This window comes from Amblyomma maculatum, chromosome 11, assembly GCF_055883805.1.
Source record: "Amblyomma maculatum isolate TAMU_Amacu chromosome 11, ASM5588380v1, whole genome shotgun sequence".
Taxonomy (NCBI): domain Eukaryota; kingdom Metazoa; phylum Arthropoda; class Arachnida; order Ixodida; family Ixodidae; genus Amblyomma; species Amblyomma maculatum.
The window spans coordinates 139,753,466-139,780,973 of record NC_139354.1 but is presented as its reverse complement, the minus strand read 5'-3'; the positions used below and the strand labels follow the sequence as shown (position 1 = coordinate 139,780,973).

The following is a 27,508-nucleotide window of genomic DNA, read 5'->3' as shown; positions in this document are numbered from 1 at the left end:
GTCTTTACTTTGACTGTTATACTAGTACTTATATTATGCAAGCGTTATGCAGCTTACATAGCAATTTTATGAAATTATTTTCATCTTCGCTGCTATATATGAATGGTTTCGCATCTAGCTCTGAAAGACGGTTTTGCTGTTGCAGACGAGTTGCTGCAATATTAGCTTTGAAGAAGCTTCGATGTGATCACTGCTCATTAAGTTTTTTTTTATTCCTATTTTTGTGCAGGCTTGGGAAAAATTCGGATTAAAATGGACAAAAGTAGGTACCATGCTGCAATGCATGCCATATGCTTGTCGACGTTTGCTGAGCGACAACATTTTTATATAAAGACTCCATTCCCATGTATAGTATGCTGACGACATGCTGCTGCGGTATCTACCTTCTATGTTCTTTCATTTCGGGGCTGCACTCACCACGAAACAAGCGCGCGAAAGCGCGAAACCAGGCAAAAGCCACTCGCCGCCGCTGAAGCAGATGCGGAGTGAATAGTGAGCAGGTTGCGCCCCTTGCGGAGGCGGAGAGCGTAACTCAAGGAGGAAAGTTTCCATTGCTCCCGCTGCGATTGAGAAGGCCGTAAGAAAGAGCGCGCGTTCTCCCTCGAGACCGGCCGTGGCTGGACTTTAGGGTGCCTCCCTGACTCCTCGGAGCCCTTCTCAGCGAGGCGCGGTAACTGTCTCACTTGTTTTCTGTGGACACCTCAACCGCGCCGTAAGGGAAGGAAGAAAGGTGGGAGTGAAAGAGGAAGGAGAGAAAGAGGAGCCGTAGTGGAGGGCTACGGAGTAATTTCGAACACCTGGGGATCTTTAACGTGCGCTGACATCGCACAGCACACGGACGCCTCTTCGTTTCGCCTCCATCGAAACGCAGCCGCGAGTTCGAATCCGACAACCTAGGTGGTGGCGGTGCAATGACGGCCTACAACAGATAAAAATTCGGTGGCAGGCAAGCCCCTTCTGCAGGCGATGGTGACCTAGTACCTGTACCAGCCCAGCTCCATTAGGGGAGAGGAATACGACCAGTGGCTGTGCTGGAAACGAGCTAACCAGCCTTTGGGCTCAGCCTTCACCACCACTTCGTAGGCACTCTAGTTTCTGCTTCTTTTTTATGCGAAGCATATTACTAGAGCAAAGCCTCAGCTCCTCAAGCGCGGCGGTGTCGCCACCATTGACCTTTCATGACCTACCACGTGATGCGTGACGTCACGACAGAGGAGAGACCGGGCTGCATCTCGCGCCGTCGAGCGCGGCGTCGCCACCAAGGAGAACCACGTGATGCGCGACCTCACGACAGAGGAGAGAAGCCATCCGCCTGGCGGCTGAGGCCGTGAAGCAACAATGCATATTCACCAGACCTTAGTTCGCGAGGCTCCTGAGTAAGGTTCCATCAGGCCTGCGTGCCGGGGAGTCCGAAACGGAGCTTCTCGGTGGAAATAAAAGTTTTCAACAACAACCGGACTGCATCTCGCGCCATCGAGCGCGGCGTCGCTACCAAGGCGTACCACGTGATGCGTGACGTCAGAGCAGAGGGGAGATGAGCCGCCGGCTCGCGCCAGGCCTGCGCGTCACGTGACGTGACGTTGGCTACGTCACGATGCGGAGGCTGATGGCACTCCTACCGTTTGTGGGCGTGGCGTCACCGGCATAGTGCGGGTTGCGTCGCGCTGCGCTTGCGCTGCCGTGCAGTCGTGCCTGGAGTGCTGCGCCGCCGGTCGCAATGTGAACGCCGCTTTTGCGCTCGACCAAATCGCTCGCCATCGGCGTTTGTGCGCGTTTTCCATGTGCGTTTATCGACGGCTGCAATGCCTAACAACTATTGCGTGGCGGGTTGTTCCGGCAACTATAATGTTGAGAAGAAAGACCAAGTGTTTTCTTTTCCGAAGGAGAAAGACAGCTTCGAGAAGTTGGTTTGGTTTGGTTTGGGGGGTTTAACGTCCCAAAGCGACTCGGGCTATGAGAGACGCCATAGTGGAGGACTCCGGAAATTTGGTTGCGCGCTATTCCGAGGAAGAATTTCGTGCCAACTTCATATACCAAGGTAAGAATGCTTTCAGTGATTCTTTAGTTTTCATTTTTCTCAAACTATTTCGTTTCACCAAGAATGTCATGCGTGTGAATGGTCCGATGTAGCGTTGGCATGTGTGCTTAGAGAAAGTATTAATTTTGTTAGCCGTAATGTCACTGTATGAAGTACGGCTACAACCTTTTCTGTTGCCGCTGCCTCGGTTGAGTCATTTGTAAAGTTTATGTAAATATATCCCCTACGCGTTACATATTTATTGCGTGGTCAATGTGTAAGCTCTCAGAGGTGCAGGAGTTTTTGATGCAAAATTCCTCAATGCAGAAGGTAACCTTAGGGGAAAAAAAATTCAGAGGGCTTAAGGCTGCTTACGTGCTATTAAAGCGAAAGCATCGGTATGTCATCATGAGCGTTCGACCGGAACGCTGGTTGCGCAAAAGTCGCGTTTGTGCACATCGACTCCACAAAACCAGGGGCCGAATCCACGAAAGAGTTCGCTTTGGAACGCGTTCGCTTTGCCGTCACGTCAATTTGACGTAGGCATCGGGGGGAGAAAGGTGGGATGAACACTGGGGGCATAGAACAGCCAATCGGCTTTGCTGGGCGGTTCCATCTCGGTTGCTCTGCCTTGGCGCGGGCCTTCTCCTCGGGAGTCGGAGGAAACGACACCAGTTTTACTCCGTGCCGACACGCACGATTGCCTGAGCAACGGCCAAATTTGTCCGGCTCACCGATGGCTGCGGGAGCCGTATAGTTGCATCGCTGCCGACTGACGCCTGGAAGCCTCCGGCAGCGAAGAACCGCAGCTTGCCGAGTACTTTCTGCTCTGTTGTGAGCGCGCTTTTCCTCGTTGAACCAAGGTGGGGTTTTAGCTCTTCGCATAGCCGGTGTACAAGCCCCTTCGACAGTCTGAAGTGCCTTCGGAAGGCATGGTCAGGCATGTCGAAAGGATCGTCATGTGCGCGCGACCGCCGAAGCCACCGATCACATTTGCTGAGCACTGCGAACAACAGCGCGGCGACGGGGGGCACGTACAGCATGATTCTCGCGCTGAAGCGAACGCCACTTACCGAGTTCCACACACAGCGACCGAACGCGTTCGCATTCATTTGATTGACATGTCTCGTGACGTCAACGAAATCCGTGGTCCCGCCTTCGTGAAATGGCGTCACCGCCAGCGGTGGCGACACACGACCAATGGAGCGAGGTGGCGAGAGAGAAAGCGAACGCGTTCCAAAGCGAACTCTTTCGTGGATTTGGCCCCTGAGGGCAGTTAAGGCTGCGAACGCGAAAGCATCAGTGTGTCATCGTGAGCGTTCCACCCCTACGCTGCTTGCGCTCTGAAGACGCTTCTCCGAACGCAGATTCCACAAACGCGTTTTGTGTCCAACGAACTATGTGACAGATACTGTGCCATTTCCTTACCCATATCCACAATTATTATCAAGAAAGGTAAGGGAGCAGTACCTCTCACATCTCGACATATCGGTGAACATTTCAACCGGCATTTTTAGGAAAGGATGGGTGCAGTAACTCTCTGCCATCCTTTGACACTGTTTTAAAAAAAATCACTGTACTTAGATATTTCTGGAACACCGAATTTAGGTTGCCTAATGTTAAACCTATTCCACTACGGAATATTCCTAGATATTTCGTGCCTACAGTACGAACTCATTTTGGTATGTCTGTGAGGTCATTTTATATCCCATGTATATTCAATGAGCTGCCTGATGACGTTTTCAACTTGAACACTCGCAGGCAGTTACGGGGTGCTATTGCCGAGCTTGAGCAGCTCTAGTTCATGCTGTTTTCGTCCACAAAAAAAAAAATAATTCTGTGATTTGATAACAGAGGTTGTTGCTGCTGCCGGACGGCGCCCTACAAGCCCAATTGCGGCTTTGGCGCGTCCGCGGTCCTGTATTGTTTCTTTGCAGTGAATAAAGTATTATTATTATCTCGCATCACAGCATCTCGGTGGACGCCTCAATCACGCATTTCATGCAGCGTCCGATTATTTCCGGCGTGATCGTGCGAACTACAACGCCGGCGGCTTTTCGGGCGAACGAGGTGTATACACTTTCGCGTAAAACTTTAAATATGCGGCACATTGAAAAAAGCACGCCGTTGGAAAGTTTTAGATTTTACTACCGATGTATTGCCGTTGTTTGAGCATATGTTGCCAGGTTTACTGTCAATAAGGAACCAGTAAATTGCTTATTTTTTACACAAAGGTCACATTTGTGGTAGTAAACTTGCCAATTTTTTATGAGTGAAAAAGGGAACCTAAGAATGTAATGGTAGAAATCCATAAATTGCTGGTTTAATTTATTTGCTTGGCATTTGCCATTAACGAGAGCAATTTTCTTGCACTGATACTATGTCCCTCACACGCATATTTTGCATTCCTGTAGGTCTGTGCTGTTCACTTCGACCCTTCGTGCTTGGAACGAACAACGTCGTATACTGACTGGAAGACAGGAAAAGAATGTGCGAAGAAAAGAAAAACACTCATCTTTGTAGACGAACAGTCATAAAGCGGTTTTAAATTCCTGGGAGACTTTCACACCCTGGTTCATGTTAATTTGAAATTGTATTGTACTACACTGTATTGACAGTGAGCGAAATTAACTGTAAATAAACATTGCTTGGGTGACCCTGTTATCCACGTTTGGTTGTTTCATAGCAAAAGTGTATCGTAGTCTGCAGCATCAATTTAGCCCTTCGACAGCTGTGATGTGAATATCTTTTTCCCCCTGCCACCATCTCCTCAACCCCCGTGCCTATCTTTCCTGCCTGAAAAAGCATATGTCATTCTCTCAAAAGCTACAACAATATTAATGGTTCGTGGTCAATATAATGAAGCAAAATAGTGATAATGGTGCTTGATATGATTCAAAATCATTTAAGATTTACAGTTCACAAATAGCGTTACATTAGCAGCGCTTCACAGACGGCACTAAATCACGTACCAGTTCCACGAAACAAAAACAAGGTGACCATGAAAAAATAACCAGCATCCCCCATTCATGACCGATCGCATTAATGGGCTGCACTTGTCAACAAAATAAAACTACTCAGGAATGCGCACAGGCGTATACATGATGCATTCATATGACGCAGTAATAGGCCACATGCAAAATTACTCCACCCGCTTGCTTCGCGATGTTCGTTGCGGTAAATAGAAACCAGCTGACATTCATAAATGCATGGGACATTCGTCGTTTACGAAACTCGCACCTTCAAAGGCCTCTGCGCTGAGAGCTGACGTTACAGCAACGTCACAAGGATGAGGCCGGTTTCGCGACGTGGCTCTGCTCAACCAACACCACCGCGCGCCAACGAACGCCACGCGACAGGAGCGTTCCTGCCATCTGGAACGCTTGCCAAGGAACGCCACGCGACAGGAGCGATGTTGCGTCCAAACGCCAATGCCGTTGGGAGAACAGGATAGTGACGTAGACGGCTGGGAGAGGAGGATGCGAGCAGGCCTTGTAAAGGTCGAGAAGGTGTTGCTCTGCTCCTCTGCCGTGGAAGTCGCGACGGGGCGCGAGAAAACGGTCTGCTCCAAGCATGCCTTCCTTGAATTCCTAGAGGGGAATCCGGGAAGCCACTGCACGTGGCTCCGGCAGGAGCGGTCAGTCGCCTTTCGTGTCCGATGGTGTGCTCACGGCTTATTTGGCTGCCGTCTATTTCTTCTGTGCTCGAGTGCTGTGATGACGCTTCGACATTAACGCAAAAATGCCGAACAAGTGTTGTGTGCCTCAGTGCCGAGGTAACTATAAAACGGGACCAAAGGTTCACGTGTTTAAGTTCCCGCAAGATAAAGTGCTGCAGCAATCGTGGATACGTGCCATTCCACGGAAAAAATTCGTCCCTTCTGAGCATTCCAGGGTAAGAGATGAATAATTTTTCCATTCGTTCTCTTTTGTAGCTTGAAATTGTAGCACCACCAAACTTTCAAAACGTTTTGGGCACCTTCTAAATGTGTATTTAATATTTGATCACGTGTACTTATTTGTAGCAGGCTGTTACTTATATTAGACAAATATTTCTTTTTTAGGTCTGTGAGCATCACTTCACAGACGACGACATCGTACGAGAGGCGTCATATGTCGACGATGCTACAGGTCGAGTGATGACTGCAGAGTTGTGGCATCTGCGCCTTCGGTCAGGTGCAAAAGCTCAACAATTATGTAGCCGATGATAATGCGAAGGCTAAGGAAAAAGCTGCAACGCATTCAAGGAAGTGAAAAGTTGTTTGTTGCTGGTGACTTTTAAATGTATATATTATTCCGCATCAAGAACAGTGCTGCAATAATCGCAATGTAAATAATGTTTTGTACGTGTAAATCTCTCCACTGATGTCTCAACTTGAGTAAAAACAATCTTTTTCAGCCAGCTTTGCTGCTGCCTCATATCCTCGCGCAGTAAAAAAGAAACATGCATGCTTCTCGGAAAAATGGTGAGGCCCCATCCCTGTGACGTCACTGGAAGAGCACTGAGGCCTTAAGTTCTCGCGCTGTCGAGCGCGGCGTCGCTACCAAGGAGTACCACGTGATGCGTTACGTCAGAGCAGAGGAGAGATGGCCAGCCGGCTCGCGCGGTCGAGCGCGGCGTCGCTACCAATGTGCTTCCCACTTCTACCGTTAGGTGCACTGTAGTGAACACGTGATGCCGGAGCGGCGGTGTATAAGGGGGGTGCGTCTGCTTCTGCTAGGCATAGTCTCCCCTGATGGGGCTGGTACAGGTGGGTCACCGCTGGTTGCGGCGGGGGCTAGCCTGGCACCGAATTTTTATCTGTTCTAGGCCGTCATTGCACACGCCACCGCTGGTGGTGGACGACGGCTGTTGTTGCGGCGCGCGTCTTTCTTTCCCTCTTCCTTTTCTTATCTATATCCTCTTGTATCTGCACGAGGCAGCGGAGGTGGCTCAGCTACAGAGCCAGTAGCAGGCCCGTGCATTTTCTTTTCTTTCTTCCTACAGCCACAACAACAACTTCTGCTAGGCACACAAGGGGTTGAGATGCCTCTTGTAGACAGGGCTGCCCGTTGGAATGAGAAGCGAAAGCTGCTGCGTGCTACAGAGACCGATGAAGAGCGTGAAGAACGTCTAGCCAAGCGGCGTGCTCAATATGCGGCTCAGCGACAACGTTCTGCAACAACCGAAGAACAAAGCGAGGAACTTGTCAGCAATGCTTCCACTAGTGCGGCCAGCGAGTCTGACAATACTTCTACCAGTTCGGAACGCTGGAAACTTCTGAAGAGTTTAACCAAGGAAAAACCGTGCATTTCCTAGCCTAGCCACCAATATGCTTCTCATCTGACTAGGCTTAACCTTAGCTAAGCCTCAGCATGTTTTTTGGGCTCAGCCTTCTCCACCACTTCAAAGGCACTCTAGTTTCTGCTTTCTTTTTCTCTTTGCCCCGTCGGGGTGTTGCAGTGGGAAGACATCCGACTACTGTGCCGGAGTACCCGGCTTCGAACCCCACCTCGGCGGCTGCGTTTCAATGGAGCCGAAACGAAGAGGCGTCCGTGTGCTGCTTGATGTCAGCGCCCGTTAAGATCCCCAGGTGGCCGAAATTTCTCCGTAGCCCTCCACTACGGTTCCTCTTTCTCTCTTTCTACTTTCACTTCCACCCTCCTCCCTTTCCTAACGGCGCGGTTGAGGTGTCCACAGAAAAACAAGTGGCAGTTACCGCGCCTTTCCCTTCCAATAACAATTTTTTTCCTCTTCCTTCCCATGCTTCTTCACCAGCTTTCTCGAGATAACCATATGCACTTGATGGTATCAAGATCGAATGAGTAGTTGGAACAATAACAGGCGGGCAGTTAAAGTACCCGAAAAAGCATGGACTCATAATGGTGTGAAAGGACTCGGAAACTAACCAGTAAATATGCCTCAATTCCTTTCCTTTCTTAATTCCTTTCTTCGCTCCTCCTCCAATGCAACCCCTGTGCGGTGGCAATCAGAGAGCCAGATCGGTGGCGGCGGATCTGTATATGTGCACCGCCCGAGCCGAAATCGCCGCTGCCGTTCTTTGTTAAATACATGTGAAAAATAAAAAAAAATTCTGTGATAGCGCATACATGTGTTGCTCGATTTCTTTGCCTCAATCTATCGAAAAGGTGAAACAGCTTATTTGCTGCGCTCAAATTTCGCATTAGGAAGCAACGTAATCGTCGGTAATTTTTCTTCCTGGTTTTTAATTCTGTCGCTCGCTTTGAGGAGTATACGGAGTGCGTGACGACCAATCCGACCATTCATGAAATTTCGACAGGCTGTTTGAGAGTCCGTGAGTATCGTTAGCGACCGCCCAGCTCTATAGCCCTCCGCCACCGCTAGAGAAATGGCTACTTCCTCGGCCTCTGCTACTGTGCAGTGTCGGATAGAGGCGCTGGTCACTTCGCGTAGAGACAAATTGACCACCGTGGCCACTGCAATTTTGTTGTGTCCTCCTCTCGAGGACGCCTCTGTATACACAGGCGTGTCTTGAGGAGAGTATGTTTTTTGAATAAAATCGGCCCTTGCTTCTCTTCTACGTTGGTGGAAGTTAGGATCCATGTTTCTCGGGATTGGAGCTACTTTGAGGGACTTGCGAAGTTCGTCGGGGATCGTTACCGTCCTCGCTATTTCTCGCATCTGCTCACAGTATCCCAGTCTCTGTAAGAGCGCTCTTCCGGTCGTTGTCTGCAGCAGCCTGAGTTGCTGAAAAATGAAAGCTGGCAGAGCTGTGCTTGGATACACGTAGCGACTAGCAGAGGATCAAAAGAAAATTTCTCCTGTCTCCTGGTAATGACCAGCAGTAGTGGGAAGATAACTCCAGATATCAAAATTAAAGTCAACGGGAACGAAGTCCCGAAAGTAGATGAAATTAGATTATTAGGTATGATTATCAACCGCTGGGTAGTAACAAAAGCCTGATTAAGAAATTAAAAGATCAGGCGGAGCTCGTAGTCAGAGTATTTAAGAAGACGTCCAACAGAAGGAGTGGTCTCACGGAGTCAGACTCGTACAAGCTTTTGTCACGAGCAAAATGTGCTACGCGACTCCATTCCTAAATATCAACCAACAAGACCGAAGAACACGAATTAAACAAGATAATTAAGAGATGCACGAAATGCGCTCTAGCACTCCCATAACTACTTCTAACGACATTCTAGAGAAAATGGGGTTGCATAATGAATGGAAAGAGCTAGCTGCGGCGGTCAGGCTGTCCCAGAGAGAGCGACTCGCAGGAACGGCGGCGGGCAGGCAAATTCTCGACTGGGTAAACCTACTAGCACCCGGGGAAGGCGAAAGTGTCAGAGAAAGCATAGACCGAGAAATCAGAAAGCATCTATACAACTCGCCCATACCGAAGAACATGCACCCCGTACTCGACGAGGGGAGGAGGAAAAGCAGAGCTAAGCACCTCGCTAACAAATTGGACAAACTCCCGCCGGGATCGGTCGCCTACGCCGATGCAGCGATCGGGAAAGAAGGCGACGTAACCTTGGTCGCCCTATTAGACACCGGGATCGCCATAGGAATCGAAAAAAAACTGATTTATTTATAGGAAGGGAAAGGCGCGGTAACTGTCTCACTTGTTTTCTGTTGACACCGCAACCGCGCCGTAAGGGAAGGGAGGAAAGTGGGAGTGAAAGTGGAAAGAGAGAAAGAGGAGCCGTAGTGGGGGGCTATGGAGTACTTTCGACAACCTGGGGATCTTTAACGTGCGCTGACATCGCACAGCACATGGACACCTCTTCGTTTCGCCTCCATCGAAACGCAGCCTCCGAGGTCGGGTTCGAACCCGGGTACTCCGGCACAGTAGTTGGGCGTCTTACCACTGCACCACCCCGGCGGAAGAAACCGAGATCTACCGCCGGTAGAGGCGGAGGAGATTGCAATAGCCTTTGCCATTGCACGACTAGGCGTGAAACACGTCATCAGCAATAGCAAAGCGGCGGTTAGGAATTTTAGCGAGGGTAGAGCCAGCAATCGTGCTGCAAATATTCTGAACGAGTCATCTCTCGCCGAAAGCGTGACCATAATCCGGACTCCAGCACACGCCGGTCTCGCCGGCAACGAGGCTGCCCACATGCTCGCCCGCTCCTCGCTAGCTCGGGGTGCTGCGGACGCCTCCACAACATCTGAAACCAAAGGATGTATTGGTACCTTTAGGGATGTAACCGACAACCTGAAGAAAGACCGGAGGATATATCCGCCACCGGTTACATCCCTGATTAAAAATGAATCGTACGTCTGGGGAAGACTCCAAGCTCGAAATTTCTTTTCACCCCTGTGGAGGAGTTGGACGGGTTCCAGAGGGCGAAAGAGGGATGGTGCAGAAACCGAAATTTGTAAATTTTGCGGCCACGTGGCAACATTAGATCATATAATATGGAGATGCATTCGTGCCCCAGGGCGCAACGCGATTAAAACTAGCTATGAATGTTAGACCACGCTAGCTCCGACAAAAAAAACGCAGCGATTCGCCGTCCGCCTGGCGGCCGAGGCTGAAGACCTCTTCTCCTAAACGGGGCCGGGTGTCCTCTGGCCGCGGTGCGACAGACTGCCTCCCCGGACGCGTATTTGGGTTTGCTCGGTACGGTGGCTCCGCAAGGGACAAAATGACAGAACAGACGAAGAAAGCGGGCTGTTCCGACTAGCATCTACCGTCCCCATGAGCCGAGCAGCCTAGCGATTAGCGGCGCATGCTTTTTCAATGGGCGTCATGTTGGACGCGGCACTAGCTTGAGAAAGCCTATACTACTATTATTATTATTATTATTATTAGTAGTAGTAGTAGTAGTAGTATAGAGGAAGACTCGTTTCACTAAGTTGGCACTGAATTGTCTGTAGGTAATGGCCAAATTAGCTGGCTAAATATTATCTTCACAGTTTTAATTATTAATGATACTAATATTAATTGGTTCACAGGAAGGGAAAGGCGCAGTATCTGTCACACTTGTGTCTGTGGACACCAAGGGATGAAGGCGTCCACAGACACAAGTGTGACTGATACCGCGCCTTTCCCTTCCCGTGAACTAATTATTGTTAGTATTATTAATTATGACTATGAACATAATATTTAGCCAGTTAATCGGCATTAACTAGACAATTCAGTGCAAACCTCGTGAAACGAGTCTTCCTCTACACTACTACTACTACTACTACTACTACTAATAATAATAATAATATTAATTACCAGAGAAATATTACTGTGTATTATTATTATTATTATTATTATTATTATTATTATTATTATTATTATTATTATTATTATTATTATTATTATTATTATTTAGTAGTAGTAGTAGTAGTAGTAGTATAGGCTCTCTCAAGCTAGTGCCGCGTCCAACGTGACGCCCATTGAAAAAGCATGCGCCGCTAATCGCTAGACTGCTCGGCTCCTGGGGGCGGTAGATGCTAGTCGGAACAGCCCGTTTTCTTCGTCTCTTCTGTTGCTTTGTCCCTTGCGGAGCCACCGTACCGAGCAAACCCAAATACGCTCCCCGGACGCGTGCGTGCGGACCCGTAGGTGGCTGCCGCGCCATATTCGGCGGAAATAAATGTTCTTCCTCCTCCTCTCCTGTCTTTTGGGCCGTTCGCCAGCGGTAAAACTCACCTTGGCTTCCATGCCGAACGCGACTAGGTTCACCGACGTTCTATAATTCGTTTAGAGGAAACGAAAGGCGCATCCTCTGGCTCCGTAGCCGGGACAACGAACGCCGGACGGCGCTTATCTACCGCGAGTTACACATGCTGCGCCTTTCCTTTCCTGCAAACGAATTATATTGTTAAACAAATTACGGAACGCTTTGAACCTAGTTGCGCTCGACATGGAAATAAGGAGAGTTTAGCTGCTGGCGAACGGCGCAGAAGTCCGGAGAAATTTCTTGTCTTCGTCAGATGGAAGGGAGAGAGAGAGAAACAACTTTATTTGCCCCAGATGTCGTGAATTAGTGCAGATGGGTCCTGTGGGGCCCCCAGGTGGGGGCGACATCCTGGCCGCACGAAATGAGTGAAAGTTGTGTGTTCCTGTCTGGCTTGGTAAGGTGTTGATGCCAGCTTTCCGCAGAGGGAGCTGGAAGGAGGGCCCTTGGGGGCGGGTTATTTACGCATCTCCAGAGGATGTGCGCCTGAGTGGCGGGTTCTCCATTGCTACAATTTGGACATGCGGGGTCGTATTCCCCGTTAGTAATTAGTGATAGCCTGGAGTGATTAAGAAATGAGTGTGTCTGTAATCTGCGCAGCAGGGTGGCTTGTGCTCGGTCGAGGTCGGAATGGGGAGGCGGGAAAAGGCGTCGCGTCTATTTGTGTAAATTGGTAATTTCGGCGAAAGCCTGGGGGGCTTCAGCCAGTGCGTCGAGATGCATGAGACCGACTGCCCGGATTGTTAATCCTAGGGCAAGTTGGTCGGCCCCATCGTTTCCAGAGCTGCCCGCGTGGGCGGGTACGCAGACCAGGTTAATTTTGTGGTCGGGAGTGCAGCCGCGCAGGATGTGTGCAGCAGAAAGGCAGATGTAGCCTGCCGAGAAATTTAGAATTGCTCTTTTTGAGTCACTAAGGATATCACGCGTACGCGGGTCAGCGATGGCCAGCGCTATATCTGTTTCTTCCGCTGCGGTGGGGGAGGAGGCACGCACAGTGGCGGCGGAGGTAAGTGTAGATTGCGGCGTGGTAGCACAGGCGACATATGTTGCTGCATCTTGCCTTGCCGCGCCCACGTATGTTGCGTCTTCGTAGGTATGGTAGGTTTCATCGAGTGCCCTGGCTTTGTGTTGACGGCGCGCGTCGTGTCGGCCAGGGAGCATGTTTTGTGGTAATGGTTTGACAACGAGGCGGCTGTGTACACATGTCGGGAGGGGGGCTGAGGGATGGGATCGCCTATTGGGTTGACGTTTAACCGGTCAAGGATGAGACGGCCGTGATTTGTCGTGGAGAGGCGATGAATTTGGGCTGTCTTAGGATGCACCAGGTGCAGTCCTCCTGTGAGGGTACAGACCTCAACCAGCGACTATCATGATCCTACGGCAACCCCAGGCAAGGCCTCCTGCACAACAGGAGTGGGCGAGGGGGCAGATGTTAATGGGAGCGGCCTTTTCTCAGCTAGGGCTCATGCAATCTGAGCGCATTCTCGCTGGGGAGGAGTCGCAGTTCCAGTGCACCATTCTCGCGCCACCCCGGCGCGTCACAGCCTGACGCGAGCAAATCTAATATCTGACTTCTATTTTTCCATTTTCTCCTTTGAAAATTATCATCCGGTGGCCCCATTCTTCATACAACTTTGTCTTGCCGAGCTGGCGTCGTTCGCATTCAATGTGCAACCTCAGCTCCTTGATCCTGAGGTTGTCACTGCTTTTTGCTACTTATATCCAGGTGGTGGTGGTGGAAAGCATTTATTACAAAAGGAGAGGTTGCTTGGAGAGTCACCCCTAGTGAGCCGCTTCCCTTACAATACTGGGTGAAGTCCCTTATTCCGGGACTCCATTGGTCTGGGCAGCCACATGAGCTCGCTGGACCACCGCTTGTTGTGCCGCTAGAGCCAGGCAGCCGAGCAGGGCCGCCTCCCAGTCCTCTTGGGTAAGGGATGGGGTTATGGGTAAAAAAGGATTCAGCTGGCATGCCCAGACCGTGTGAAAGGTGTCAGCCACCTCTGCACAGAAAAGGCAGAGGCCAGAAAAGGTAGAAATGTTGAGTACAGCCGGGCACAGTAGCGTGTTAGTAAAAAGTCTAAGAAGTATCTTTCTCCCGGTTCCCCTAGCCCCTTGAGAGGAGCCGGATATTGACGGTGCGAGTCCCGGTAATAGGCACAGATGTCTTGAAAAGTTAAGAGAGGATAAGTGTCCTGGTCCAGATCGGTAGGGTCTACGCCGTGGGCCCGGTTAGTGAGTGCGCGGGCGGCCGAGTTGGCGACCTCATTCCCTGGTAAGCCCTGGTGGCCTGGAGTCCAAATGAGAAATCGGGTCTGGGGATCCTGATCCCAAGCTGCTCTCCGAAGTATTCTTTGTGCTATAGGCGTTATACAGCCCAGCTCATATTTCCGACAGGCCCCTCGCGAGTCGGATAGGATGAATTTAGATTAAGGGTGGGAGGCAGCAAGGGTGATTGCTACCTCCTCCGCGTGGGTTGTGCTAGGGGCCTTAAAGTTAGGCCATCCGCTTGTATTTCCTCTTGAAAGACTGCAGTTGTGCACCATCCTCCCCTTGAATGGTGCGGGCCCGCAACATTCACATAAAAAATTGTGTTTAGAGCCATAATGGCGGTGCAAGGCATTTGCCCGCGCCTGACGCTGTCCATTGTGGCCTTCGCTGTCCATTTTGGTAGGAAGGAGTCGAACACGGAGGGCTCCTCTCCATAGCTCTGGCACTCGTACCCTTTCCTCAATGTGATGGTTGTGTTGTATATGTATCAGGTCTAAAAGGCGACCACCGGACACGGTCGGGGCAAGACGCGTGTATTGGTTATTGACGTGAGCCTCGCGTAGCTCCCGATAGGTGTTGACCACCCCCAATGCAGGGAGCCTCGCATTAGAGGTAGAGATCGGGAGATCGAGCGCCCTCTTGATCATCTTGCTGAGAGTGACCTCCAGGATGCCTTCATCATACTTGCGCAAGTGCACGTATGGAATTGAATAAAGAGTTCGATTCGTCACAAAAGCATGGGCGAGTAGCATCGCATCCCTGCTTCTGAGGCCCCCACGTTTGTTGCAGACGCGGCGGACCATGCGGCCCACTTGGTCGCCAACCTTGCGAAGCTTGGCTAATGTTGAGGATTCCCGCTAGGGGGCCGAGCAAGGCAGACGTGCCTCGCACGGGCTCCGCATTCCACAGTTTTTTCGAAAACTAAAACTGCTCTTCTAGTGCGAAAGTGGTTTCCATGAAACACTGACACCTCGCCGTAGCTGCTGGTGAGTGCCTTGGACCTCTACTTTTTTCCGGAACTTTAAGAACTTCTACTCCGGCTGCGTGGCTACATGTCGCCTCGCTAGCCCTAACGCCATCTGCACCGGCGTAGGGCTCGCGTACGAACGCGCCTCTTCAACACCCAGATGGAGTACATGAGCGGCCAGAATCTTCCCGCCGCAGAATTCAATACAGCAGAATGGACTGAAGTCCTCAATGCTCGAAAATGCTTGCCTGGACAGCTATCTGAGAAACCCGACGAGAAGCAGGCAAGCGAAGCTGCATCAGCTGATGGAACGCACGCAAGCAAAGCGGCGTCCGAAACAAGCGTTCCCTCAAATGTCCACGAGACAGCTGCGACGCGCCTGCGTACAAGGCCGCTGCCGCGGCTGCCGGTTGACGACTTCAAGATTGTTTTCCGCCCTAATGCGGGTGTCAGTCTAGTCCAATACAACGAAGGAGAACTACGGGCGGCTGTTGTCACCGGCAGCGGATTGCAGCCTACTGTTGCCAAGGAGGACCTCATATGTACCAACCTGGCCAATAATATTTTCACAGTGTCAACTTCTTGCGCAGACCGAGTTGCCAATTATGCCAAAATCAGACAACTCACACTTCGTAGCAGCAAACTTATGTTCCACGCATACGTAGCTCCTCCGGACGGGGCACGGCTAGGAATCATCTACCGCGCCTGGAACGGTGAGTCGCCGCAGGACTTGCTCAGAGAGCTACGCCAGGCGAATCATCTCTTACCGATTGTCCAGGTCAGGGACATGGGGCGAACCTCGCTTTCCGTGCTGTTTCACTTCAAGGCTGAAGAACTTCCGCCATCGGTGAAAATGTTTGGCGTCCTTTACGCAGTATTAGCCTTCCGCCCCAAAGTGGAGGCCGGCCTGAACTGCAGACAAATCGGCCACAGACGCGTTGTGTGCCCTTTGCCGAATCGCCTCACCTGCCCAGGCTGTGGACAGAAGCACCAAGCGGAACTCCCCTGCATTCCGACGTGCGTGGTCTGTGGGGGCGCCCACATGACGGGCGACAGGGCCTGCAAGAAACGCTACCATCGCCGCTATAGTCATCCCTCCCGTCCACGACAGGCGCAGCCGCAGCAGGAGTTCAACCTCAAGAAGGAGTCCTTCCCAAAAATCGAAGACGGCCACCATCGCAACAGAAGCAAAAGTCCTGGACGAACTGGATCCCAAAGCCGGGACACTGGGACCCATTACCAAAAGGTGAGCTGGGCAGAGCAAGCCTCCCGCTCCACTAGAACCCGATCTGAATCAAAAGAAAACTCGAAAACGCAGGAAACTATCGAACGTCTAACTAGAGAAAATCAGGAATTAAAGCAACAGTTGGCCCTGGTACTGGAACGCTTAAATGCACTCACAGCACCTACTCCTAAACCTTCTCCGTCCCTTACTATCGCCCTCTCCACCTCGGAGTCAGATATAGCAGACCAATCAGAGAACGATCCCATAAAATCCTCCCCTCAGCCCGCGAAAAAGAAGACACAACAGCCCGATTCAGGTGACGAGGACCCCAAATGCGCATTTCAACAAATCCGAAAAGAGCACAGGGGGCTATGACAAAAGGTTGATTTAGGCTTTACCCAAATCGCTGAACGCTTTACCCAGATAGAGAATATTCTCGACATGCTAGTTGCTCGGCTCTCCCCCTTGGACGCCCTGCCACAATCCTCCCCCTCAAGCGCCGTCCCAGCAATAACCCCCCTAGCGCCCTTGCCTCCTCCTCCCCCTCTTCGCTCTGCATATGGCAATGGAACTGCCACGGGTTGCAAAAGAAGAGAGACAATCTCTCGCTATACATACAGCACTCTACACCTTCTCCAGATGTCATCTGTATACAAGAGCCTTTAAAGGCATGCAAGCTTCTACGCTATCAGGCTATACACTCCCATTCTACTTCCCCGTGGGATACCACATATATCCAGAGAAATAGCGTGCATGTAGCTCACGATCTGTCCGACCTCTATTTCGACTGCACTCTTCTCGAACTCCTCCCCCGTCGTAAAAGACAACTCTCATATTTCATTTTAAATATCTATTCTCATCCTAGAGATAACCTTACTGCTGTACTTAAAGCAGTTGACAGGGCCATCCAAATAGCAGGCTCCGCTCCTATAGTGGTAACGGGTGATTTTAATGCGCCGCATGTAGACTGGGGATATAATAGGAACACTCGCAAGGGCACCAGCCTATCTCAGTACATTCAGCGAAATAGCTGCACCCTAGTCCCTGACTGTACACTAGCCACACGCATTGGCAACAGTGTGAGCAGAAATACCAGCCCAGACCTTACTTTTATTAAGAACGTCCGTCAGGCTAACTGGACTCACACGGGAATCAACCTCGGCAGCGATCATTACATCCTAACAGTTATGCTGCCGTCTGCTAGTTTACGGCCTCAATTTCACCTTAAGCCTATTGTAGACTGGGACAAGTTCCGCAAAATTAGAGACCGAAACCCGGCACACGAAATTCATGACTATATGGACTGGGCTTCTAAGCTCCTACGGGATGTATCCCTTAGCGAAAAATTGGCCCCGGCAGAACATATTGGCGATCCAGTTGACAGCAGACTACTCTACCTCTGGGAGGCCTATCAGAATTTAGAGAAACGATGGCTCAGGCAAAAACATAATCGCAAATTAAAACGGAAAATGGCGCAAACGCTCCAGCTCATCAAAGAACACGCGGCCGAGCTCTCGTCACAGCAGTGGAATCAGTTATGTAACCGATTAGACGGCACTCTACACACGAAGAACTCGTGGTCTCTCCTCCGCCATATGCTAAACCCATGTTCCTCACGGTCAGAAGATAATAAACAAATCACCAAACTACTGCACGAGGCGGAGAAACAGGGGCAAGACGTTCAAGCAGCTCTTAAAGTCACATACTTTCCCGACCTAAAGCAGGAACCATTACCGGCCTACAAAGCAACCCCCAATTCAGACTTGGACGCTCCCATCACAGAGGCGGAGGTATGGGCTGCCCTGGGTAGGCTCCGCACCACGTCCGCACGAGGTCTTGATGGAGTAACTAACAAAGCGCTCCGAAATTTAGACGCCAAATCATTAGCCTCTCTCACTAGGTACATGAATCAACACTGGGACCAGGGCACGCTGCCCCCGGAATGGAAATCAGCCAAGGTAACTTTCATACCAAAACCTAACAAACCTTTAGACCTTAAGAATCTGAGACCAATCTCTCTCACCTCCTGTACTGGTAAAGTCATGGAGCACGTAATCCTAAATCGACCTAACCGATACATGGAGCAAAACCAGCTCTTCCCCACCACCATGCATGGCTTCCGCGCGGGCCTGTCAACTCAAGCCGTCATGTTACAACTTGAGGATGTGCTCAATCCCGTTTTCCCTCACATAACCAGAGCTATCCTTGCATTGGACCTGACGAAGGCCTTTGATAATGTTGCCCACTCCTCCATTTTACAATCACTGAGCGACCTAAACGTGGGCTCTCGCACGCATGACTATACTGCTGCCTTTCTCAGCAACCGATCCGTCTGCCTACAATTAGGCACAGTAAAAACTTGCCCTTTCACGCTAGGCAGTAAGGGAACGCCCCAGGGAGCAGTTTTGTCCCTATTTCTATTTAACATTACTCTTATCCCGTTAGCGAGGGATCTTAACAAAATTCCTTCCATCTACCACTCCTTGTATGCGGATGACATCACCATCTGGGTCAATACCGGCAACCATGGCGAAATAGAATCCAAACTTCAGCTGACCGCTGACACTGTTGCTACACATGCAAGCAGCAATGGTCTAAGCTGCTCGGTAGCTAAATCTGAGCTCATAGTCATGGACCTAAAAGAACAGAACCCCCCTAATATTCAAGTCACATTAAACGACACCCCCATCCGCAGAGTAAATAGAATCAAAATTTTAGGTCTCAGTATTTTTGACAACGGCTCCAACGCCCAGACCATAAAATTAATTCGTGCTGCCTTTTTGAATACAGCCTCACTAATTAAGCGTATCAAAAATCGCCATCGCGGCATGAGGAAAGCAGACACACGTCGCCTCATTCAAGCATTTTGCCTATGCAGGATCACCTACTCCATCCCTTACCTCTACCTCACACCCATGGAGACCGAGCAACTCAACAGACTTATCCGCACAGCTTACAAAAGCGCTCTCCTCCTCCCTAAATCAACGCCTACTGAAAAACTACTTCAACTAGGGGTTCTCAACACCTTGGGAGAGCTGGTAGAAGCTCACCTCATTAGTCAGTACCACAGACTCTCACATACCGAAACCGGCAAAATTCTTCTGCGCCGAATTGGGATAAACCTACCCGGTCATACCTCGGCCACGCACAATCCTCCCATCGCTGTTTGCAACAATCTTTACAGTCCGCCTCTTCCCAAAAATACCCACCCGGAGCATAATCGTGAGAGACGGAAAGCTAGAGCCAAGACTTTGCACAAGCACTACCCTCCTGGCGCTCCGGCAGTTTACGTAGACGCGGCCGAATATTCAAACCGGCCAGCTTTCGCATTAGCCGTCGTGGATGGATTCCACAACACGATAGTCAGTGTGTCCATTCCAAATTTGCAGGATTCCTTGCAAGCTGAAGAAGCAGCAATTGCCCTAGCAATCACACACTCCTCTGCTGAGTTTATGTTAGACTCCAAAACAGCAATCAGTAATTATGCCCATCGCAAAATCCACTCCCCGGCTGCAAAGATTCTAGCATCATCCCCTCCACCGAATCACCTCATCACCCTCCTCTGGGTCCCTGCGCACAGCGAACACCCAGGCAACACGGCCGCTCACTCCCAAGCCCGAGCACTCGTCAACCGGGCTGAGAGCGACCTGGTGCCTTCGTCTCGCAGTGCCAGAGATCGGCTTCTTAACTACCACGACCTCACTGTATTTTATAGAAATTCCCGCCTGTTGTACCCTCCTCCGCATAAATCTCTTCCCAAAAGCGACCAGGCTTTCTGGCGCAGACTTCAGAAGGCCGCAGTCATGACCCCTTTCCTTCTCTCTATTATAAACCGTGGCGAAATCTCTCCTCGCTGCCACTTGTGTCCTAGCACCAGAGCCGACTTTACTCACGTCTTCCTGAACTGCCCGAACAAACCCAAGCCCCCGTGGCAAGGGCCAAGACATCAGGAGCGATGGGAGGCTGCTCTGCGCAGCTCGCTGCCGGAGGTACAGCTTCTAACAGTGAGCTGGGCCAGAGGGGTCGCCGAAGCTCAAAAGTGCCCGGCCATCTAGAGCGGCCTGAGGGCCCGACATCGTCCTGCTCCCTCACTTCCCTTTACCCCCCCCCCCTCACCTGGTTCCTTTTTGAATCATTAAAGTTGCTACCTACCTACCTTGGCTAATGTTGTGTCAGCGTGACGAATTTGGTGGATAAAGAGTCCGAGGAATCTAATCTCTGTGGCTTCGCGTGTCGGTCCACTAGCCAGAGAGTAAGAATTGGTGTCTTGCATCTCGGCAAGGGGCGTAGATGCACGAATTCTGATTTTTGAGGAGAGCACAGGAGACCACAATACGTAGCATAGCGATCCACTATGCCCGCCACTGTTTGTAGGCAGTCCTCCAGTTAACCAATGTTGCCCTCTGTAGCCCAAATGGTGATGTCTTTGGCATATAGCGCATGCTATATACCTTGAACCTCACCTAGTTGGGCAGAGAGATGAAGCATGGCCAAATTAAAGAGTAGTGGAGACAGCACTGCGCTTTGTGGCGTGCCCCGCGTATCCATAGTATAAGGACCGTGCTCCTTGTCCTGAATGCGGATAAAGGCTGCACGGTCCGTTAAGAACTGTTTTAGGTAATTAAACGTGTTGTGTCTGCATTTTGTCTTGCTGAGGTGAGTGAGGATGACACTGTGTTTCACGCCGAAAGCACCCTTCAAATCCAAGCCGAGAACCACCTTGTCATTGTGAGGGTGCTCGACAGGCGTGAGTACCTCGTGGCTGAGTTGAAGCAGAATGTCCTATGAGGACTTCTAAAGTCGGAATCCGAATATCGTGTCTGCGAAAGTTTACGGGCCTCCAGATATTCCGAGAGGCGATCTCGAACTATAGCCTCCATCAGCTTGGCTGCGCAAGACGTTAGGGAGATAGGTCGGAGGTGATCGGTATTAATCGGTTTACCCGGCTTAGGGATGAAGGTGACGAGCGCTAGTTTCCATTCTAGGGGGAGGGATGTTTCTTCCTTCCAGAATGCGTTCCAGAATACATTTTAGCACGGACTCATACGCCGGATCAGGAAGGTTGGCCAAAAGTTTGACCATAACCTTGTTCCTGCCGGGAGTGGTACCCCGTTTCATTTTATCAGGAGCTACCCGAAGGTCATAGAGCTGGAACGGACGATTCATATCCGTATTATCTCTGCCTGCATAGAGATATTCTTGTCCACGGGTGTCTTGAACTTGACATAGATACTGATCCCGTTGCAAGTTGGTCCGTATTGACCTTGAAATTATGAATTGCCCGTTGCAGATGTTTCTGTGTTTCTGTGCAAGTTGGTCCGTATTGACGTTGAAATTATGAATTGCCCGCTGCAGATGTTTCGGTGCTTCTGTGCAGGTCTGAGTGGGATTTATGAGGCTATAGAATAGCCTCCAAGTATTGTGACTACACATTTGTTTAGTAGCAGAGTTACAGCGATCCACCCAGTTAGAGTCGGTGAGCTGGGCAGTATACGCAGCCGCCTTTTGGGTGAGAAGGCACAGCAGAGTAAAGCCATCTTTCTTTTATTGCGAAAGCATTACTACTTGCACTTTCAAGCCTTCAGCGTAGCGATGCGGTGCATTCCACTTACCTTTATCTTTACCCCTGGGGTGACGTCATGCCATCTGCCGCAAAAACTGGAGGCCCAACGCGCACCGTCAGACATGCGAGCCGGTGCACACCAACGCGGCCTAACTCCCGCTCCTTCCGCGAGGAGCGCTACAGACGGAGTGATGTCATGCCATCTGCCGCAAAAACCGGGGGCCCAACTCGCGCCGTCAACCATGCGAAGCGGTGCATACCAACGGCCGCCTAACTTCCGCTCCTTCCGCGAGGAGCGCTAAAGGCGGAGTGACGTCATACAGTTGGATAAATCGGGCCCTGGCTCACGCCATCAGCCATACGAGTCAGAATCAACCTGCTAGGAAACTGGCATTCACGTTACCCCTATAGGCCATCAAGGTGCGTTCATAGGGCTCGGTTAAAGCGGGGTTTTATATGTGGGCTGAGGAAGAAGAACGTTCGGTCCCCCGCAGCTGATGCTTTCGCTCAATATTTGGTTCAGCAGTGTTGAACTCTTGTAATGATTTTCCTGCTGCGCTGTTCTCCGTCAAGCTGATTCAGCGTCGAAGAACAGGGCACCGCGTCTTGAGTTCGTATAGAGCGATTCTGTTGCAGTCTGCCTTTTTAAATTTCGCTATAATTCTGAACGATGGGGGCAGGCACTCCCTTGATGGTGCTGGGGCAGGTAGGTCACCGCCGCTTGCGGCGGCGGCTAGCCTGCCACTCAATTGTAGGCCGTCATTGCACCCGCCACCATTTCGGTGGTGGACGACAGCTGTTGTTTCAGCGAGTGCCTCTCTTTCTCTCTTCTTTTTCTTCTCTATTTTCTCTTCCGTCTTGCTATCCACTTTCACTCCCACCTTCCTCCCTTCCCTTATGGCGCGGTTCAGGTGTCCACAGAAACAAGTGTGACAGACACTGCGCCTTTCCCTTCCTGTTAACCAATTATTATCTCTTCTGTCTGCACGAGGCAGCGGAGGTGAGAAGAGAAATTTTGTCTGCACGAGGCAGCGGAGGTGGCCCCGCCGGGGTGGTGCAGTGGTAAGACGCCCGACTACTGCGCCGGAGTACCCGGGTTCGAACCCGACCAGGGCGGCTGCGTTTCGATGGAGGCGAAACGAAGAGGCGTCCGTGTGCTGTGCGATGTCAGCGCACGTTAAAGATCCCCAGGTGGTCGAAATTACTCCGTAGCGCTCCACTACGGCTCCTCTTTCTTTCTTTCCACTTTTTCTCCCACCTTCTTCCCTTCCCTTACGGCGCGGTTGAGGTGGCCACAGAAAACAATTGAGACAGTTACCGCGCCTTTTTCTTCCTATAAATCAATCAATCAGCTTTTTTTAGGCAGCGGTGGTGGCTCAGCTACAGAGCCAGTAGTAGGCCCGTGCATTTTCTTTTCCTGCTTCCTACTGCCACAAAAACATAATTCTGATATCCCCTTCATTCATTTAATTAATCCTGTTCTTACCTTCTGGATACTTTATCAAACGTTTTAAGCTATTTATTTGGCGTCCTTCAGCTCCTCATATTTACTGGTTAGTTTCCGAGTCATTTCACCCCATTATGAGTCCACGCTTTTTCGGGTACTTTAGCTGCCCACTTGTTATTGTTCAAACTACTCGTGCTGTGCGATGTCAGGGGTGGTGGTAACAACTTTTATTGCCACGAAATGAAAGGAACTATTTCGGGCTGGGGCGAGTCTAGGGTGGCCTGCAGTCGGGAGCAACCTCTTGAGCTCGCGTGACGAGGGCCAGTTGCGTAGTTTTTCTTGGGCTGGCCAACAGCTTGTCCCATTCCTCCGCTGAGGGAGCTGGCAAGAGTGTCTTTGGAGGGGGATTGCTGGCGCATTCCCACAGTATATGGTCTTGAGTGGCCTGCGTCCCGTCACCGCAGTGCCGGCATGCAGGGTTGAATTCTCCGTTCGTAATTAACGATAGTCGGTAAAGGCTAAGAATGGCCTTTGTCTGTAGGCGTCTGAGTGTCGTGGCTTGCGCCCGGTCGAGGTCGGGGTGAGGGGCGGGGTACGTGCATCTTAGCTCGCGATAAAAGTTTGTTACCTCCGCGTATGTGCGCGGTGCCTCGACAGGCGCGTCAGTTCCCGATTGATCTCCCGTCTCCCGGTTGGTTAAGCCTCGGGCTAGACGGTCGACCCCTTCGTTTCCGGAGTTACCCGCGTGAGCCGGAACCCATACGAGATTGATGTTGTGATTGAGAGATCGGTTGCGCAGAATTCGCGCCGCGAGTGCGCTTACAGAATTTTTGGGGAAATTTTGAACGGCGCTTTTTGAGTCGCTTAGAATAGTTTTGGTGCGGGGATCCGTGATGGCCAGTGCGATAGCTACTTCCTCTGCCTCGCACATGGAGCTAGCATGAAATGTTATGGCGTTAATGAAGGTTGACTTTGGAGTGGCCATACATGCCACGTATGCTCCGTTTTTGATGTGTTGAGCTGCATCCACGTACACTGCTTGTGGATCGTCCTCGTACTGTTTCTCAAGGGTCTGTGCCCTTATCTTCCTGCGGGCATCATGTCTACCTGGTAGCATGTTTTTGGCTATTGGTTTAACAACTAGTCTACTAGTTATGTCAGCCGATAAATCGGATGTTGCGCACACCTCCTGAGTGGGGTGTATGTGGAGCTTGTCGAGAATTATGCGTCCCGCAAGACTGAGTGACAAGCGGGTCACTTGTGCTGTCTAATGGGCTTCAATTAGTTCAGATAGCGTGTTAAAAATTCCTAACTGCAGTAGTCGATCTGAGTTAGCGCATACTGGTAAGCTAAGGGCCGCTTTGTATGCTGTTCTAATTATGCTATTAAGTGCATATTCTTACCTACGACGCAGATGATAGTACGGGCAAGCGTACATGATTCTGCTTATCATAAAGGCTTGAATGAACCTTCCACAGGTCGGCTTCTCTCGTACCCCTGCGACGTGTGGCAATGCGTCTCACCAGCCCACATATCTGGTGCGCCGTGACGCGTAGCCGGCGTATAGCTTCTGTGTTCTGCGTATTATTCTGAATCACCATTCCGAGAACTCTGATTGGGGCTACCGGGGGTATCGGATGGTTGTCAATGTGTAACTGGATAGGTTCTCGAGAATCTGGTTTTACCTGTGAAGCTTGTTTGTTCCTTATAACTAATAGTTCTGATTTAGCCGGTGAACAGGTAAGGCCGTTTTCCTGCACATAAGACTGTACCGTGTCGATAGCTCGTTGTAATGACTCTGTAATATCTCCATCGGAGCAAGAATTGGTCCATATGGTGATGTCGTCGGCGTATATGGAATGATGTATGTGTGGGATATCATCTAACAGACGCAGGAGGCCGCTCATAACGATGTTGAAGAGAAAAGGTGAAAGTACGGCGCCTTGCGGTGTTCCTCTCGTCCCTAGTGTAATTTTGTCGCTAACTTTGTCAACGAAATGGAGCGTAGCCGTACGCGCATTCAGAAAGGCAGCGATGTAGTCGCATGTCCGTTTGCCTACGTTTAACTGTGAGAGGTGATTGAGGATGGAAGCGTGTGACACATTGTCGAAGGCCTTACTCTCATCGAGTCCCAGGATGGTTCGCGTGGCTCTTATGCGATTTGTATCTAGAATGTCTTGTTGAATTTGCCACATAATGTCCTGAGTCGAAAGACCTGCTCGAAACCCAATCATGGACGGGGTAAACGTGCCTTCCGCATCGGTGTGCATAAGGAGCCTGTTTAAGACAAAGTGTTCCATTACCTTCCCGAGACATGACGTTAGCGAGATTGGGCGGAGGTTCCCCATCTCGAGTCTTTCGCCCGGTTTAGGTATGAAAATAATTTTAGCGTGCTTCCATTCCTCAGGGACGCTGCCCTCTGTCCAGTACCTGTTGAAGAGATCCGTAAGAGCCTCTACTGACTGGTATTCTAAATTGCGCAACATCTTATTGGTGATGCAATCTTCCCCCGGTGCCGTGGTGGTGTTAATTTGGTTAAGAGCAGCTTTAATCTCTGCTACGGTAAAGACGCTATCCATGCGAGGATTATGCAATCCTGAGTAACCATCTGGCGTGGGTATATATCCTGGGAGGTGTTAATGTATTTATCTTTTAAAGTTGCCATGAGCTCTTCGTCGGTGCCTTGGAAAGATTGCGAGATCCTATGTAGGTTCTTGTGGGAATCTGCCTTAGTTCTCGTAGGATCCAGTAAATGTCTAAGTAAAAACCACGTGTTCTTGTTGCCCAGTTGCCCATTAAGGCGGTCGCAAGTCTGATGCCACGTACTGTTCTCGGCTAAGTTCCCACGAGTAAGCCTCGATTTCCTTTTCAAGCCGGGTTAGCCGAATTTTTAAGCGGCGGTTGTGCTTATTTTTACGCCATCGAGCATGGATACTTCCTTGTGCTTCAATCATGTTCACTAGCTTAGCGTCAGGGCTGAGACTGCTGTCCTCCAGGGTAACAGTTTCTGAAGTGTTTGCGGCGTCTTGCAACAGACGCTCCTTCCATTGTCTTAAATCTACTATACTTTCCGCTGGCCTTTGCGAGCAGACATATCTAGAGGCGTCCCAGTTCGTGTGCTTCACTTCCTGGCGACGCATTTTGCAATGCGTGGCTTGGAAAGTGGTACATAGTACATAGTGGTCGCTTCCTATGTTTGTATTTAGGTTTTCCCATCTCGCATCGGGGATATTTCTGGCAAAGGTAAGGTCAGGGCACGTATCCCTGGTTACACTGTTACCAATGCGCGTAGGTTTATCAGGGTCGACGAGTAAGGTATGCTCTAGCGCCTGGGCTGTCTTCCATAATTTAGTTCCCTTTCTACTGTTAACTGAGTAGCCCCATTCTGCATAGGGTGCGTTAAAGTCTCCAGCAGTCAGCAACATTCCATTATGAGCGGCTACATGCGCCTTACGGAAGAGTGTGGCTATTTTAGTGCTGTTGTCTTTAGGTGGACTATATACGTTTAGAATGTAAAGGGGAGATTGGTTTCCAAATCTAATTGGTTTGCAGTTAGATTACGGTGTACAAGTGTAGCTGTGATCGGCCGGCACTCAGCCGACACTTTCTCATTGCATGCTGTATACCCTGCAAGCTTTACTTCTGTATTCGTCTCTTGAAGTGCTATGAGTACCGGCCTGTTTGTTTGGGCCAAAACTGCATATTCCAGAGCCTTGCGCTTGGCTCGGAATCCCATGCAGTTCCATTGCCACACTATAACAGGTGCACTAGCCATCGCGTATCGGGTAAGGTTCCGCTCGCGCGGGTTGCAATACGCTGGGTCGGAGAATGCTGCTGGGGGATGGACGCGCCGAAGCACCGTCAGCTGGGCTTGAGAATGCTGTGTGGGCGGAAGGCAAATAGCCTGCATTTGGCGTTGGAGATATCAGATTGCTAGGGGATGCTAGTGCGTTAACCCTGGTTTTAAGCGTGTCGAGTTTAGCTAGGACAGTTTCGAAAGTAGTCGGAAACTTTTCCTATGTGTCAGTTACTTTGTTAAGCTGTGGTATTAATTTCTGGATAGTTTCTTCCACCTTGGCTAGTCTTTGGTCTATTTTTGCAAATCTCTCTTCATAATTACTCTCTAAGTCATCTGTATCTGGCCGAGGTACCAAAGGTGCCTTTCGTTTGTTACGGCGGTTTTGATCTACTTCCATGTCCTCATTGCGGCTGACTTCAACGCGAGCGCAAGCCACAAACGACTGTTGATTTTTTGATTGCGCATTTGCAGTTTCTAGCTGTTTGATTTTTGCGTTAGACTGAGCTAACTGTTGTTGCAGTTGTCGGACTAACTCTGCCAGCTCCCTTACCTGTGGGTCAGGTGCTCGGCGTTGCTTG

At 50.4% G+C, this 27,508-nt stretch overlaps 1 protein-coding gene across 1 annotated transcript; it reads left to right on the top strand.

The window, feature by feature from the left end:
* Positions 1 to 15,056: 15,056 nt before the first annotated feature.
* LOC146175075 (uncharacterized) lies at positions 15,057 to 20,176 on the top strand. Its single transcript, XM_084585518.1, has 3 exons — positions 15,057 to 16,142; positions 17,846 to 17,927; positions 18,567 to 20,176. Exons 1-3 carry the CDS (start codon positions 15,057 to 15,059, stop codon positions 20,174 to 20,176), a joined length of 2,778 nt encoding a protein of 925 aa, XP_084441644.1.
* Positions 20,177 to 27,508: the final 7,332 nt, after the last annotated feature.